This window comes from Anguilla rostrata, chromosome 6, assembly GCF_018555375.3.
Source record: "Anguilla rostrata isolate EN2019 chromosome 6, ASM1855537v3, whole genome shotgun sequence".
Taxonomy (NCBI): Eukaryota; Metazoa; Chordata; class Actinopteri; order Anguilliformes; family Anguillidae; genus Anguilla; species Anguilla rostrata.
The window spans coordinates 31,800,560-31,817,380 of NC_057938.1; the positions used below are offsets into that span (position 1 = coordinate 31,800,560).

A 16,821-nucleotide genomic window follows, 5' to 3' on the forward strand; every position below is an offset into this window, starting at 1 on the left:
TCAGAAGGGACACTGGTCCCAGGGACACAAAGATATCGCTTTGCTTGGCGAGCCAAAAGGGGATACTCCACTGCATGCACCCTCCACCAGGTCAGTGGATTTTCAGAGAGTGGAACAGGGTTTACTTCCCTGTATCTGTTCACTTCTTCCTGTGCCTTGTCAGCCGGAGTTTTCTGTGATACCGTGGCTTTTGATGTGTAGGCTGGGCAAGGAGATCACCATCAGATGATTGCTGTTGAAAGATAAAAATATTCAGGAATAAACTTAATTGGAAAATCAATTGGGAACTCACTGGGGAATTCAATTGTTTAATATTGCTAACACAAAGAAAATTTTTTAATTTATATTCAAATACTGTTGTGTACAGGAACAATCAGTTATTTCTGTACTTCTATAACTTACACTAGATGCCTCCACGTGCTCCAGACCAGCAGCTTCAGTCATCAGTGTCGAGAATGTGTCGTCACGGGCAGGGGTTAAATTGGGATTTGGGAGGTGGGTGGACCCTGAGATCCGGTGGGAGGTGGGTGAAAAAAGGTACAATGAATGTCTCAACTCAAAACAGTTGTATCTTTAATGTATTTTGCGCATATTTGTAATTAAGGAAAACAATGTTTTAAAAAGAATGTATACTATTGATGCAAGCTTTTACATAATATATTTCAAGTTTATTGAGTGTCATTAATGCTGAGAATTTTTTTTACCCACAAAAATAATCGGTCATCCTCTTCTTGTCCTCACTTTCTTCCTCCTTTATCCATCTTTCTTAAACTGGTGAGGCGCAAAACTTTCATTTAAACTAATCGTTGATCTCAAACTGTTTTAATTAATTTTCAGTGATTAACAAGCATGCAAACACCTGACTAATCAATTGGAAAGGGACACAGATTCTTCGCATTGTGTTAGGCAGATTAAATGATAAATGTGATTTATAAAAATCTGTTTTAATCACTAAGCAGTGGCGGAATCTTCCGCTGATTTTCATTGAGTATCAATACAATTAATCCACAAAATAGGCTACTCAATACTATCATATATAACCAGCTCTCCCCAAATAGGCAGTTTTAGCGAGTAGCCTAGGCCTTATAGCCTGCATTTATTTTCATTTGCAGTATGAAATTGTGCACATTTTTAATCAACATTGTTTGCAGATACATGCACTTTTCTCTCCGCACTCGTATTCATGGCAAATATCTGCAATGCGTAGATTGTAAACAAAATTGAAGTGCAGGTTTTATTTTTGCTGGGTTATTCTGAAAATTAACACGGTAGATAACAGACTGGTGTATCTTGTTTGTTAAGTGTATACTACTTGGGGATTAAAAGGGATTTTTAATGGATAAATTGAATTTATGATTTAATCCCTCTAACACGGTGTGAAGACGCTGTATGTTAGGCTACTTGCCGTTTGATTAATCCGATCGACATGGCATGCTTGATTATAAAGGAAAATTACTAATGAAAACAGGTTGAGATCAGTGATTAGTTTAAAGGAAAGTTTTGCACCCTACCAATTTTCAGCTCACCAGTCGCCGCTGAATAAAACGTTATGTAGGCTATGTGGGAAATATTTAATCCTAGTTTAGCTGCTGACCAGCAACCTGCTGATTTCGCTCAAGCAATCAAAGTTGCTGTTAATAATAGCCGGCGTTCGTGGGGGCTGTTTATTCATCTCTCTTTAAAATGTTGCATAGATGACATTACATGGTAATGAAATTACCTACCGCCAGGGGCGGTTTTAGTGATTTGGAGGCCGGAGGCAAAGACCAATGTGAGGCCGTTCTCCATTTTTCAAGACAAAAGTATAGTACATGCTTTTGGATAAAGCATTTGAACATCCACTATTCTCTAGGGGTAAAAGTCCCAGTCCGAGTGGGTGTCTGGTTTGTGGTGGGCTGCTGCTGTCTGTCGGTGTCACCTCTGACACTTTCCTCCCACACTGTAGCTGGTTCACTGTAACCAGCAGAGACAGTAACGCTAAAAGTTGTAGTATGTGCGGTGGGTGAACAACAGGCTGAGGCAGCAGTAAGGCTGCTAGCGTAAGTAACGTTAGCTAGCTCAGCTTCTTCAACTAATGTTACACCTCTTATAACGCCAGCTAGATTGAGAGCACCTATTATCAACCAACTTCGTTCAACAGACAGGAAAACGTAAACTGATTTGCCACTATATATGAAAAAATAGGCGAAATATCGGTAACAACCTGTACCTAGTTATGTTAGGAAAAATGTCCTCGTTATCCTCCAGTGGTTATTTTCGTGATTTTTTAATGTGCCGGCAAATAGGGTTGGGTCGGTTTCCGGTTTTGCCGGTCTGGTCCAGTCCGGTCCACGAGCTTAAACCGGTTTGATTTTATGCGAACCGACTGAACCGGCATTTGTCATGATGAGAATAGTTCTGGCAAATTAAAAAGTAGCCTACATCAGAAACCTGTGCCGACAGCGCTAAATCCAACTTGTATTTCATTAGTAATAAGCAATATGACAATGTAATTAACATAACATTATGTTTGTTTATAAACGGAGCCACTAGTGTCTGAGTGCAAAAAAAACAAAAAAAGATTGACAGGCCGTGCGCAATTTAGTGCCGAGGAGATCAACAAGGAGATCAAATTTCAGTAGACCAATTAAATGTGGGTGGGGGGAAGGCGATGCACACGGCGCATGGTGTGTTGTTAACTAGAAAGTTCATGTGTTTTTTGGGGTGACGAGACGAGACATGGCAGAGTTTTGTGTCAAAGAAAATAAAAACTGCGGCAATATGGCAACATTTTGGATTCTAAGCCGACGAAAGAGGTGCCGCTACACTCTCATGGGCTCTCATTATGTTCTGTCATGTCTATTTTGATCCGGGCTGCTAAAATTATCTGGGTGACGCAATGACATTCTAAAACAGTTGTCATACCCATTGTGCCGTACTTCAAGTTTCGTCGCAGCCGTAGACCGTAGCGTCCGTTGCTATGCCGACGCAGCCAGCCTTGTTACATTCTTTGGCGATAAAGATTCTAAGACAACTCAGCAATTTCTTAGAGTTGTCTTAGAATCTTTATTTCCAAAGAATGTAGCAAGGCTGGCAGCGTCGGCATAGCAACAGACGCTGCAACGAAACTTTAAGTATGGCACAATGGTTTAATAATGTCATTACCTCACCCGTATCATTTTTGCAGCCAACAGTTCCACTCGGGAGCGGCTGAGTCACCTAGTGGTAAAATTTGGTATGTCCGGTCCGGTCCGGTATTTGGCTTAATATCAAACCGGTTTGAAAATTTTTACATCGGCCCAACCCTACCGGCAAATAACTCAGAGGTGGTTCAGCGCTAGCTTTTGGTTGCTAAGGGGACGTGTATCGACCACCCCATATGCATGAATGGAACTTAAATTTGCTAGCATACTGTATGTGTCCTGTCTGGCGTATTTGAGGTTAATATTAGAAAGGGTGGTCACTATCAGCATGTCTAGGAATCCTTACATATTCACTGTTGTAACACAAGTCACAGGATGCAAAATAGCCATTGGGAAAGCAGTTTGAAATTATGAAGCAACGTCTGTGCCATTGGATTTAATGGGTCGCGATGAGATAATTCCGAGCGTGTTGCTTGTCTTATATAAGTTGATATAGTAAATAAGGCTGTATTAATATGACTAAATGTATATGTATGAAGTTGGTTTTTCACATTTAGACAATTTATTGTGTGTATTTTTACAGGACTTACATTTAAATAGGTAACAATGTCCAATTCTCTCTAATAAATACGAAGTAAATACACTAGCGGTTAGGGTGGTCGATAATAGGTGCTCTCACTCTACTTGTTGCTCCTCCATCGTGGAGTCTCTGGCTGTTTTATTAAAGAATTTTGTCAGTTTAGGCAAACTTTCCTTAAACTGGGCATCTTCCTTCTCCCTCTTTCTCTTCTCAAATCCACTTTGAAAACTCTTCATGGTAACAAACATAGTGACTCTCTGCCTCGCCTCTGATGGCAACTCGAATTTCTACGTCATTGATTAGGTGCAAATGCAGGAAGGTCAAGGTGGAATAGTCCATTAAATGTGAAATGTGGGTGATAATAAATATTGGCAAATATAGATATTTAACTGGATAGGCACAAATTTACATGTAGATAGATTTATTTTTATCTATTACAGATTATCATTCGTTTGGAGTGACAAGAAAGGAAAAATGTTATATAAATTTTAAAAAAAGGAAACACAAATTCACGAGGCCCCTTTGGAAGACGAGGCCCCAAGCAATTGCCTACCTATGACCTATGGTAAAACCGCCTATGCCTACCTCGCCCGCTTCCAAACAATCAAGACAATCAACAACATTTTTATTTCTGTGCTTGTCTATATAAACGACTGTTCCTCCTGAGTTTTTTTCTTTGGATTTTTGATTGGTTGAGCGAGTAGCTGGCTAGAGGGAACACATGGAATGGAGCCTACAGAAAATGGACTGGATTGTCATAGTTATTTGTGAAACTGCCGGTCAAAATTATTTATTTATTTACCGATGGTAGGGGGACGCCGTCCACCCAAAATTTAACCCCTGGTCACGGGCCTCATCGGACAAGAACGGCAGGGCCTTGAAGCGAGGATCTAATGCTGACGCTACATACAGCTTGTCCTTCAGGGCCACGTATCTTAAAGAGATTTCACATGTTTAAATCACTTTTATATCATTACATTGGATATACACATGCATGCATACACAGTTACACACACATGCATGCACATGCACAGACATTCTGACACACACACCATGTATTTTTATATTTTATAATGTAAAATAACCAAGCACACGGGTTACAAATTAGCCTTTACTAGAAACCCATTGCATTGTCTTTTGCATTTTATAAACAAAGCTCAATGTATTTGTTTCTGCCCGTTATAACTCAAGGCTACCACACACACACGTTAAGTAAGCATACTTTGAATTCAAGTTGTTGTATACATCAGTCTTGAGGTCCTTAATCACTGTGGAGTCATGGGGGAGCTCACCTCCTCCAGCAGCTGTGCGTGCAGAGGCACAATGACGGATAGAGTTGGGGACTTCTCTTCAGACATTACCAGTGTGGCTGCCTTCAGTGGCTCAAGAGCTTTCACCACATCTTCTGTGACCGTTATGTCAACCTCTGTCAGAATGCAGAGATCAGAATGCTTTCATTCCTGCGCACTTCAGGTGACAGCAGAGCTGCCAAGCTCGCTGGTTGCTGCTCCAGGAAGCATTCCAGCATCTCCAGCGCGCTGTTCCGGGTCACCACGTCAATCACCAGCTTATGTGCAGGCATTTCCAGTGTCCTTTGCTTCTCTTTGAGCTTGTGGCTTGCCGTAGTACTGCGATGAAAAAACTGACGCGATGCGCCTCATTCGGCCAACCAAGCACACAACAGCTGGAATTTTGAGAGCTGCTTATGAGGCTCAATTGATTGTGTGCGCGATACAGCCAATGTGCAACAGCGCCATCGATTCCACAGCACAGACCATATTCACAGCATTGTCCGTTACGATGGCTGGGTCTTTGTTTATAAGCTCCCACTCTTGTATCGCCTTGGACAACAGTTCAGCTAGATTACTCGCTGTGTGGCTGGTTTTCAATTGCCCTAGTCTGAGGCATGAGTCTTCATTCATCGTTGATATAGTGAGAAGTAATTGTCAGGTACAAATCCGTTGCTCTGGATGGCCAGCTATCACAAGTTAAAGCGACTCTCTCTGCTGACTTAAATGAAGTTGCGACGCTATGTTTCACATCTGCATAAAGGTTTGGGATAGCCACTTCACTGAACTGTTTGCGTGTCAGTAAAACATAGCGTGGTTCTAGCATATTAATGAGGCTTTGGAAGCCATCATTTTCAACAATGCTGTACGGGCGTATATCCTCGCATATGAACATTGCAACGGCCTCAGTTATTTTTTGGGCACGTGGAGAATTGGATGGTAACGTCAACACAAACGCCTTTTCCAGTGAGGTTTGTTTGATCGGACGTTTTTGCAGATTGCGTATCTGGGTGACGTCTCGTTAAATGGTTTCAGAGATTTGTAGTATTTCCACAATATTTCAGCTCCGTTTTGCAAATCTTACATATGGCTTTGCTTTTGTCCAGCTCTTCATGTCTTCATGGTTTTTAAATCCAAAGTACAACCAGACATCTGCCTTTAGGCAGTTCAGTGGAGTAGCTCCAGCCATATTTTTTCATTCAACTGGGTAACGAGAGATCTCGTTACCCAGTTGAGATCTGGTCGCGAGATCTCATTACATTACATTACATTACAGGCATTTGGCAGACGCTCTTATCCAGAGCGACGTACAACAAAGTGTATAACCATAACCAGGAACAAGTATGACGAAACCCCTAGAGAGAAGTACCGGTCCAAGTACAGGGAACAACCGCATAGTTCAACTTGGACCCTGATGGTTAAACTGATTAACACTAACAACGAGAACGGCAACAACGCAATCTATGGAAAAATAAAAATACATAAAAATACAAGTAGTCGTTAAGACAGGCGCATCAACTAAGTAACCTATGAAACAGCTGCCTAGTTACAACCCTAAGTTTAGTCATTTACAGGGGGAAGGGAGGGATGGAGAGAGGTGCAGCCTGAAGAGGTGGGTCTTCAGTCGTCGTTTGAAATTGTTCACAGTCTCAGCTGTTCTGACCTCCACAGGGAGGTCATTCCACCATCGTGGGGCCAGAACAGACAGGAGGCGTGTTCTGGAAGTGCAGGTGCGAAGAGGGGGAGGTGCTAGGCGTCCTGAGGTAGCAGAACGGAGGGATCTGGCTGGCATGTAGGGTTTGAATATCTTGTGAAGGTATGCTGGGGCTGATCCCTTGACTGCCTGGTATGCTAGGACCAATGTTTTGAATTTGATGCGAGCTATAACAGGCAGCCAGTGGAGGGTAGTGAGCAGGGGAGTTACGTGGGAGTGTCTGGGGAGGTTGAAGACCAGACGAGCCGCAGCATTCTGAATGAGCTGCAGGGGTCTGGTGGCAGATGCCGGTAGTCCAGCCAGAAGAGAGTTGCAGTAGTCCAGGTGGGATAGAACCATTGCTTGGACCAGGAGCTGGGTGGGGGTAGGTGGTGAGAAAGGGGCGGATTCTGCGGATGTTGTATAGGAAAAATCTGCATGCCCGGGTTACTGCTGCAATGTTGTTGGAGAGGGACAGCCTGTTGTCCATCATCACTCCGAGATTCTTGGCGCAGGGTGATGATGTCACTACGGTGTCCCCTAAGGAAATGGAAAAGTCGAGGAGGGGAGAGGATAGAGCAGGAATAAAGATTAGCTCCGTCTTTCCCGGGTTGAGCTTCAGGTGGTGATTGTCCATCCAGCTCTGTATGTCCCTCAGGCAAGCGGAGATGCGGGCAGGGACCTGTGTGTCCGATGGGGAGAAGGAGAGAAAGAGTTGCGTGTCGTCGGCATAGGAATGATAGGACAAGCCATGGGCAGATATTACAGGGCTAAGGGATCTGGTGTACATGGAGAAGAGAAGGGGACCAAGGACTGAGCCCTGGGGAACTCCGGTGGTGAGGGGACGGGGTGGTGATACCTTACCCGCCCAGGCAACCTGGAAGGAGCGGTCAGAGAGGTAGGACTCAATCCAGTCAAGGACTGTGCCGCGGATCCCTGTTGCTGCCAGGGAGGACAGGAGGGTAGAGTGGTCCACCGTGTCAAATGCAGCGGAGAGGTCTAGAAGAATCAGGACAGAGGAGAGGGAGGCTGCTTGTGCGGCATGGAGTGACTCACTGACCGAGAGGAGTGCAGTCTCAGTCGAGTGGCCAGGCCTGAAGCCAGACTGGTGGGGATCAAGCAGGTTGTTCTCAGAGAAGAAAGCAGAGAGCTGGTTAGATGCAGCACGTTCCAGTGTTTTGGATAGGAAAGGGAGGAGAGATACCGGGCGGTAGTTCTGAATGACTGAAGGATCTAGTGTGGGTTTCTTCAGCAGCGGGGTGATGTGGGCCTTCTTGAAGGATGAGGGGAAACATCCAGAAGATAGGGATGAGTTCACGAGGGAGGCGACAAAAGGGAGGATGTCTGGTGTGATTGCTTGAAGGAGAGATGAGGGGATAGGGTCGAGGGCGCAGGTGGTAGGGCGGTGGGTGAGCAGAAGCTGGGGGACTTCAGTGTCTGAGAGGATCTCGTTGCGCGAAGAACCAAATGCTGGCCACTGAGACTAACAGGGTTTGGTTAAAACTTCAAGCATCCACGTGAAAAGGCATATATTAAAAGATCGATCTCAGGATTTTATGTATCGACATCGGATCATTCAAATGAAGATTGATTTGAATTGGAAAATCGATTTTTTAAACCCAGCCCTACTCATACCCTCACCGACTTCCCACCCGCGAACACTGCCAATTGTGTTAGTAGGAACGTCTGACCAAACCGGAAGTACCGCTGCCGGGGATTGAACCAGAGACTGTAAAAAAATATGGACAAAGCTACTGTGACGTCACCCATTGCCTCTCCGTGGGTCTGTAAAACACGTTTTGAAGCTCAATGGCGGGCGCGGCCATGTTCTCGATTTGGAGCCAAAACCATAGAGTTAAGCGGTCTTGTGATTTTTACAATGTGATTGACAGTCCGGTGCGGAAAAGCCCATCAACCTGAACGAACGATTGCAGAACAAACTTGAGGCTAGCTGACTGTCTGCCGTTATGTTTTAAAATATATGATCAAATGTTTACGGAGTTTAATTTCCATCCGTGACTGTACTGTGTCATGTAATCACGTTATATGTATGACATTAATAATACAATTATGTTCAGTTATCTTCAATTTATGTTTCTCGGCAAAACGAATATGCTTAGCTAGCATATCAGCTTGCCAGTGAGCTAGGTAAGCTATCCGTGGTTAGCTCACGCATTAGCAATATGAACTACAGGGGAAGAACATCGACTGCACTGATGGTCAATCAATCAGAGATGTGTAGACTACTGGTGATTTGACTAGGCTCATTTTCATATAACTGTCTGGTAGACCTGCTGTTAACCAAGCAAGTTATCGTCGTAGGTTTTCGCCACAGTCAGTTAATGAGCCATTAACTGGTACCACTCCATCGCCGTTTCTGGAGTTTACTTGCTGGGTGACGCTAGCTGACCGATCGTTCGCAAGTCACTTTTTACCGAATAAAAATTAACACTGTCAGCGGTGATTAACAAATCTACCAAGTATTTTAATAACTGATCTACAGGCGTGTAAATATGACAACGCACTTTGAAGAGCAAGTTTTCCACCTGTTGCATAAAGACAAAAATAATGTACATTGAATTTCTAATTATTATTTTCTTGCTAGCTTCTAGCTTTGTCACATTCGTGCAGCATAGCCCAGTTAGACATTTACGGAATGTAGGCTACACGACTAACAAGCCGTCAAACACGTTTGACAGATGGAATATTTGCCGGTTAGGGTTAGCTAGCTAGTCAAATGGCTTGGTAGCCGAAGTTGCGAACTGTTTTAGCATAGGCTACTGGACTACCACATATAGCAAATAAGCGTTAGCTGATTACGCTTTCTGCCAACTAATTATTTGGTTAAGTGGGCTAAAGGAAATAGTAAAAATGACTCGGCTACCGCAAAACTTCAGAGGAGGGTTATTTTATGGTCGTCTAGTGCAGCTGTAAATAGCACACGCTATAATGAAACCACTACAAAATGGGATGCCTGCATTTTCTGACTTCGCACAGGTGGACCGTGGTCGGAGCCGCAATGTCAAGGCCAAGAGACGCCACCTCCCACTCCAGTGACCACAGATTGTAGCCCCTACTGTAGCTCAGTCCTCCGCAGTAATCCGGAAGTGACGCAAGCTGTACCTCATTGGTCCAGAACAAATATTGGCACTGTGCCCAAATAACGCAATAAATCATGAAATCGACCCATGGACAGTTATAAGACTAATAAAATACACCTATTATGACTATTTATTCTTGTGAGAAAAAATTATTGACTTTGTATTTTGATCGCATTTGTACCGTAGACTTACATGGAAACCGGATATGAAAACACCTATACTGGAGCCATCCGTAGTGGCGCTAGTGAGCAACCAGGAACTACAACACCAGGAAATGAGCTTCAAAAACGAAGTCTGGTTTTGGCCGCTTGGATTGAACACAGGTCGCCCCGCGGCGGGACCCGTGGATAGTTAAGCTTAACTTCCCTTAACTTTTCCCGTTCATTCTCAACGGTAGTTCTTAACGTTGCGGGTGTAATACAGTTTTGGCCACACGCTGCCGTGGCGCTGTTCCCTCCTGAATGAATGAATGACGCCGTATAAACAAATAAATTCAAATATTAAATACACGCGAGGCATTTTGCGGTTATTTTGTGGTACCTACGCTTCGGTAAGTCTTAATAATTTTATTACAAACAGGTTCCTGTTTTACATTGATGTCATCGAGGTATTCTGTCATTATTTCAGCTAAAAGATCAGTAGTTTAATTTTTCCTATTTGACTTCATTATTGGTTTTCACGTCCCGTTTGTTGGCTTGTCCGTACATAATAACACTTTTATGTGAGAATACTGCAGGTAAATGGGACATGTGTATATGTGCACGTTTGTGTCTCAATACATCAGCTATTATTACCATGGCCCTGCAATCATATTAGGGTTTAATTTACAATATGTTTCATTTCCCCCTCACTATATTATTGCTGGTATCATCATCATTATTGGTATTGCCCCCTTTACATGTGCCTTGTGTAACACGTCACGGTCTGGACATACATTTTTTTTAAAATTATTATTACTTATTACACTATTGCTGTCAAGGCAATAAGTAATGCCATCTCTAATTGTTCATTGTCAGTACTGTCATTCAGCCATCTTAACAAACGCTTTCCTATCTATATGTTTCTATACTTACCATTATTATTATTATTATTATTATTATTATTATTATTATTAGTCAGTTTAACTATTCAATATAGAACAGGACACAGTACAAATATTGCTGCCTCCACCTTCAGACAGTACAGAATTTGTGTAATGCAATTCATATTAACTACCCCTCCCACCCTATCCCCTGGATTGACAGCGCACAAAAAAGGGAGATCAGTGGAAAATCATTATAATAAAAATAATAATTTTCATGTTGAGAATTTGATAATGCTGGGTGATAGAGCTACACAAGGTTGTGTATCAAAATGACAAAACATAAGGTCAAGGGCATAAAGAACCTACCATTTATACAGCATCATGATGTACAGTTCCCATGAAATTATAAACCCTCCCCAAATTTTACTGTCCAGGTCTCTGTTTTCGAGGTAACGTTATTTCATTATAGCGAGAATTCTTTAGTCATCAACTGTATAGGTCCACCTTTGCCAACCAGGCCCTTTGTGATTACTGAGCTCACCAGTGCTCTCGTTCTTAATGATGTTGCAAGCGGTTGACTTTGGTAAGCTTAAGGTTTGGCCTATGTCTCTGACTGTTTTTTCATATATCCCAGCCACATAATGGCTTCCTTCCATTGGCATACCTTATAATTGTACTGAAGAAGCAATTGAACACACCTGACTAATCAGAAACACACGTGAAACCATTTGTCCTGAACATTATGGCACCCTGAAAATATGTACGTACATCCCCAATTCTAAAAAAGTCGAGACGGTAAATGAAATGCAAATAAAACAGAAAGCAGTCATTTTTAAACTTTGACTTGAAAAATATTGCCCAAATTTAATAAGCGTTATTAAAAGGTGATGTTACATAGTGGTAAACACTCGACTGTCCCAACTTTTTTGGAGCGTGTTGCAGTCAACAGATTTGAAATGAGTGTATATTTTCAAAAAACAATTAAATTCACAAGGTAAAACGTCAAATAATGTGCTGTTGTAGTGTTTTAAATATAGTACAGGGTAAATAAAATGTACAATATTTAACATTATCACTCCTTTTTGTTTTTATTAGCATTTTCCATACTGTCTCGGCTTTTTTGGAATTGGGGTTGTATGTATGTACAGAGAGTGCTGTCATTTCTACAGGGTGAAATCAAAATGTATTAAAATAACCTTTCATAAGAGCTGAGAGCTGATAGCTGCACTTTAACCACATGTGAATTGTTTGATTACAAATCTAAAATTATGAAGTACAGAACCAAGTAAAGAAAATACGGCTTTGTCCCTAACGTTATGGAGCTCACTGTATATAAAAATATAATTTCTGCTTCAGAATGGCCCATGAAGTACTTGGCAAAAGCAGACCAATGCCAGTGCTCCTCTTAACACCCAAGCTCCGAGGAGCTTCAGGAGACCCAGCAGCCGCGGCAGCATGCGACTGCAGGGAGTCCGACTGCATGTGTGCCAGTTGTCACCTTGCAGCCTTGGTAAATCCACCTGCTCCAGTCCCAGCCCCAATCCCATTTCATGCTTGTGCATATCAACCCTGCTAATACTGTTGCGAACGAAAATACAAATATAGCTTTACATTTATACTTGGCTGTTGTTGTGTTTATGTGTTTATTAAGAATTGTAATATGTAATGTTGTAATCCTATTTGTACTGTTGCAATAATTGATCTGATGTAAATACTTTGATAACTTTATATGTATTGATTTGGCAGAAAAGATTTCCTGATCCTCTCCATTATAAAATGGAGGTGGAGAACAAATATCATGTTAATATCAAACCTAAAAAAGAAGAAGCATTATCTGAGACACTTCTGTGAAAATCAAATCAATTATGAACGATTATTTATTTGCCCACGGGTGGATTCGAACCATAGTTTCCATGGGAGCGCGTTACACCTATACACGGCTGGACCCCGCGTGGTAGGCGAGTGCTTATACCTCTACATTACCCAGACAGCCTGTGATTTTACATTTCAGTTTCACTCTCTTTATCTTCATGGTCTAATTTTATGACCTGTAATTCACAAATTCTACTGAATTGCCCTGCCATGTGTAACGGCAGCAGGATTATCAGATATGATGCGTGCCTTGGCTATAGCTATTTATAATTGTATTGGGTAATTGTGCTGTGTCAGTTTCCTGCATCATACATAAATGGCCTCTTTCATCCACGGTTTATTTACATCATGCAAATAAGAGAGGAGGCTACTCATGTCCTATAGCGTTTTTCAGATGTAACTGGGCTAACCAGCTAGTAAGCCAAATGCTTTTAATTCTATAGGTCTGCTCATTACTCAGGAAAGTTCGTCATTGCAATACGTAGGCACTAGGGGGAGGCAGATGCATAGAGATAGAATCAGAATCAGAATCGGGTTTATTGCCAAGTAGGTTTACACATACAAGGAATTTGTTTTGGTCAGGTGGTGCGTAACACTGAACATAAAATAAGATAAATAGAGTAAGATGAACAATAGTGCAGTAAAAAACATAACAGACATAACATAACATAACATAACATAAACATAGTGCAAAAGGTGTCTAGTGTTAAACTCGTTCCAGTTTCTGACCAAGATCCAAGGAATAGGAATGTCCAGTTCCTTCATGGATTCGGTCCCCTCCGCTATAAGTTCAGGAACTGAACTGTTGTTGCTTCGGTCACAACGACGGGAGGGGCTCAGAGCACGCCCCGCTCAAGTGGATCAATGCTCTCGTTGGTTACTACAGACAACAGAGCTTAATGGTGAAAAATGGTTAAATAGGTGGAGTAGCTGCAGCTATAGCGAATAGCAGTTCCTTTCATTCACCAAAAAGTTGAAAAGGAATAAATTGTTTATGAACGACACACCACTACCTGTTATTACCGGCGGAGAAAGGGATCACAGGCATTGGTAAGGCCTGAATTCTATTTTTTAATTGTGGTAATATGAATTTTGTTTCCTTCTGACCTTGGAGGCTATCCACCTGCTGCTCTCCACCACCACCACCCAGCCCCGCCCATCATCTGAGCCGCATTATGAACAATGTAAACAGTGACTGACTGACCATGTTGACCACCAATCAACACCCTGAGCCAACCACAGGAGGATGGGTTTCCCCCTTGAGCCTGATTTCTTCTGAGGTTTCTCCCCATCTGCTACAGGGAGATTTTCCTTGTCACTGTTGCTTTAGGCTTGCTGCTGTGGGGGTCTAGACCAGGGTTGTTTGATTCAGATTCAGATTCAGACAACTCTATTGATCCCAAGAAGGGCAATTAATTTGCAGCTTACCCAGTCCATACACACAACTCCAAAACTCACAGACAAGGTAGTTATATGTCAGAGGCAACAGATCAACATACATGGGTCAATACAAGAAAACAACGAGCAGCAGTAAATAATAAGAAAATAAAAAAAATACTAATATGAAGCGTATTGTGACAATATTGCTGTGAAATACGCTATATAAATAAACTTTGATTGATTGATTGATATTTGTCAGATTGCTTCTGGGGCTTGAGCATTAATACTGGGAAAATGCCCTCGTAATAGCCCCAACGTCCCAATTTGTCAACTCATCGTTTGTCAGTTGCGAGCATGCCTGTCGAGTGCTAAATGAAATAATCAAAAATATTTTCTTTTTTTTATTCTCAAACCATTAAAAGATCACCAAATTTTACCTAGGCTTCTGCTGTAAATGGAGGGGGTGGGCAGGGCTTTTTGTTTTTGCACCGTGCCATGTAGCCTACTGTTGTGCGAAAAGCCATCATAGCTGGACTTGAATCTTGTGAAACATCCGCCTACCGCTGTATTTAAGTGCGACATTGTTGTGATAACCGTCTATGTGCGGAAGGCACTAACTACTGAGTCTTGTGTGACTATAACTTTCCACTTCATTGAAGATGGGTTTATGTGTTAACCCGTGCAATGAGCAAAGAATCATACAATCATACCTGAAAAAAATATAACAATGCTTATTTCTATTATTCAAACATTTTAATCTCATGATGTGCACTGATTGAAGTTGTGGCCTGTTTTTATTACCATCCTCTATCAGTTACAAAAAATTATTGGCCTTTAGCAACCAGTTGATGATCAGAAATGTATGTCGTTCACATCCTCTATTAGTCAATGTGTACCAACTGTACTGTAATTGTGATAGGATCAAGAGAAAGTGTGGCCAGTGGATATAATGACATCATATATATATATATCAAATATGTAAGGTCAAATATGTAGTGAATATGGTAAACATTTTGTACACTGTTCATTGTTCAGACAAAATTGTTGAGGTGGTTTGAACGTTTTTATGATGGCACAAACAGTTTCAACAAGTTGCTGTTTCTGAGACTTTAGCCATTACAGGCCTGCTTATTCTGTACTCTGTAAACCCCCTTCCTATACATCATGTTCCCATGGATGAATGAATACATTTTGCCATATTTGAAGTTAGCACAAACTTACTATTACTCATCAATGAAATGGGTGTTCTTGTTATACTCATCAAAGGTCCTGGGTTCGAATCCGGCCTGGGTCTTTCTGTGTGGACTTTGCATGTTCTCCCCGTGTCCGCATGGGTTTCTTCCGGGTGCTCCGGTTTCCTCCCACAGTCCAAAGAGATGCGGGTAGGCTAATTGGAGATTCTAAATTGCCCATAGGTATGAGTGTGTGAGTGAATGGTGTATGTGCCCTGCGATAGATTGGCGGCCTGTCCAGGGTGTATTCCTGCCTCTCGCCCAATGCACACTGGAATAGGCTCCAGGACCCTGACCAGGATAAGCAGGTATAGATAATGGATGGATGGATGTTAGACTCATCAGAACTTTCCAGAAGTAAATCAAATAGCCAAACTACAAATATGCTTAGTTTTCATAACTCACACTGGGCACCAATGCGGATTGTTTTTTTTTTCTTCTGTGTTTCAGATGTCCCTGGCAAAGGTCCTCTTTGAGCGAGGTCTTGTGCAAACTTCAGAGCCTTTACTTCCCTCATGAACAACCTCCACACAGCCAATGACATATATCAGCATTCTGCTGAGTGGTGCAAAGCAGAAGATCTCTGATATTTGAATACTGGTGTGGTTTTGTGATATGCAAATAAAATATTATAGATATGCAGAGTGTTTTCTTGTCCAACTTAAAAAATCACTGTTATGGGAGTTAAATACCCATTCTTTATGTTTGATGAAAAGAATGTGTCCCATTCTTTCTCATTATGTTTGATGAAAAGATATAGTCCCATTCTTTCAAAGCAGGTGTCTTGAAACTTGTCCATGAAGGTCCTGTGTGGGTGCAGGCTTTTGTTTATTGCTCAGCTCTAAATGAATTAAATAGACTATGATTGGTTGATTGGTTGAATCTGTCAGGGTTTGTTGTGGTAGGACCCAAGCGCAGAGCAAAAACACGGGAGGCTCAAAAGGTAGGTTTCAAACAAAAGGCTTTACTTTCTAAAGGCAAACAGAACAACCAAAAGGCCACGAGGGGCACTTCCCGAAAACTCAAAAATTCTTAGAACAGAAAACACAACGAGGAATTCAAAACACTAGGAAAAAAAAACTAGAAACAAGAAAACAAGCACGGGAACTCAAAATCCTCAAAAACACCAGGAAACAAAAAAACCAAGCAGGGAACTTGAAATCCTTTAAAGTACACAAAGCACAAGGACCACACAACAAGGGCAGAAAACAGTAGGATCCAGTACTGAGTGACAGAGAAGTAAGACTTTTATACACTTGGAGACAATCATAGAAAACGAGCAGGCGGGTGCGGAAAGTAACAAGACAACGAGCAGACGTGTGGAATGTGATAACACAATTATCCCATTACTACAACAATTAACAATAACCAGACATGAAACGCAGGCAGACCAAACTAAGGAACGCGAGACAGGACAAAAACTACGGGGAGACAACAACAGAGGAGGCACAACCGTGACAGAATCAGATTTGAATAAAGCTTGGCACTCAAACTGGCCCTTGTTTTTTACCCCTGCTTTAAGATGAAA

At 42.0% G+C, this 16,821-nt stretch overlaps 3 protein-coding genes across 12 annotated transcripts in view; 2 read left to right on the top strand and 1 right to left on the bottom strand.

Annotated features, from left to right (window-relative positions):
• Positions 1-15,935, top strand: part of riox1 (ribosomal oxygenase 1) — a 148,896-nt gene extending 132,961 nt beyond the window's left edge. For 2 of the 3 annotated variants that reach the window (XR_010330787.1, XR_010330786.1), the window contains exons 15-16: positions 13,796-15,601; positions 15,744-15,935. Coding sequence is in view for 1 of the 3 variants with exons in the window: in XM_064341080.1 (XP_064197150.1) it covers positions 15,744-15,812 (69 nt within the window). In the remaining 2 variants the exon portion in view is untranslated. The remainder of the gene's footprint in view (positions 1-13,795; positions 15,602-15,743) is intronic. The other variant, XM_064341080.1, reaches the window with a different exon arrangement.
• LOC135257884 (NADH dehydrogenase [ubiquinone] 1 beta subcomplex subunit 1-like) overlaps positions 1-16,821 on the bottom strand; it is a 417,122-nt gene that overhangs the window by 273,016 nt on the left and 127,285 nt on the right. The window lies entirely within an intron of this gene.
• Positions 1-16,821, top strand: part of hmbox1b (homeobox containing 1 b) — a 424,932-nt gene that overhangs the window by 222,202 nt on the left and 185,909 nt on the right. The window lies entirely within an intron of this gene.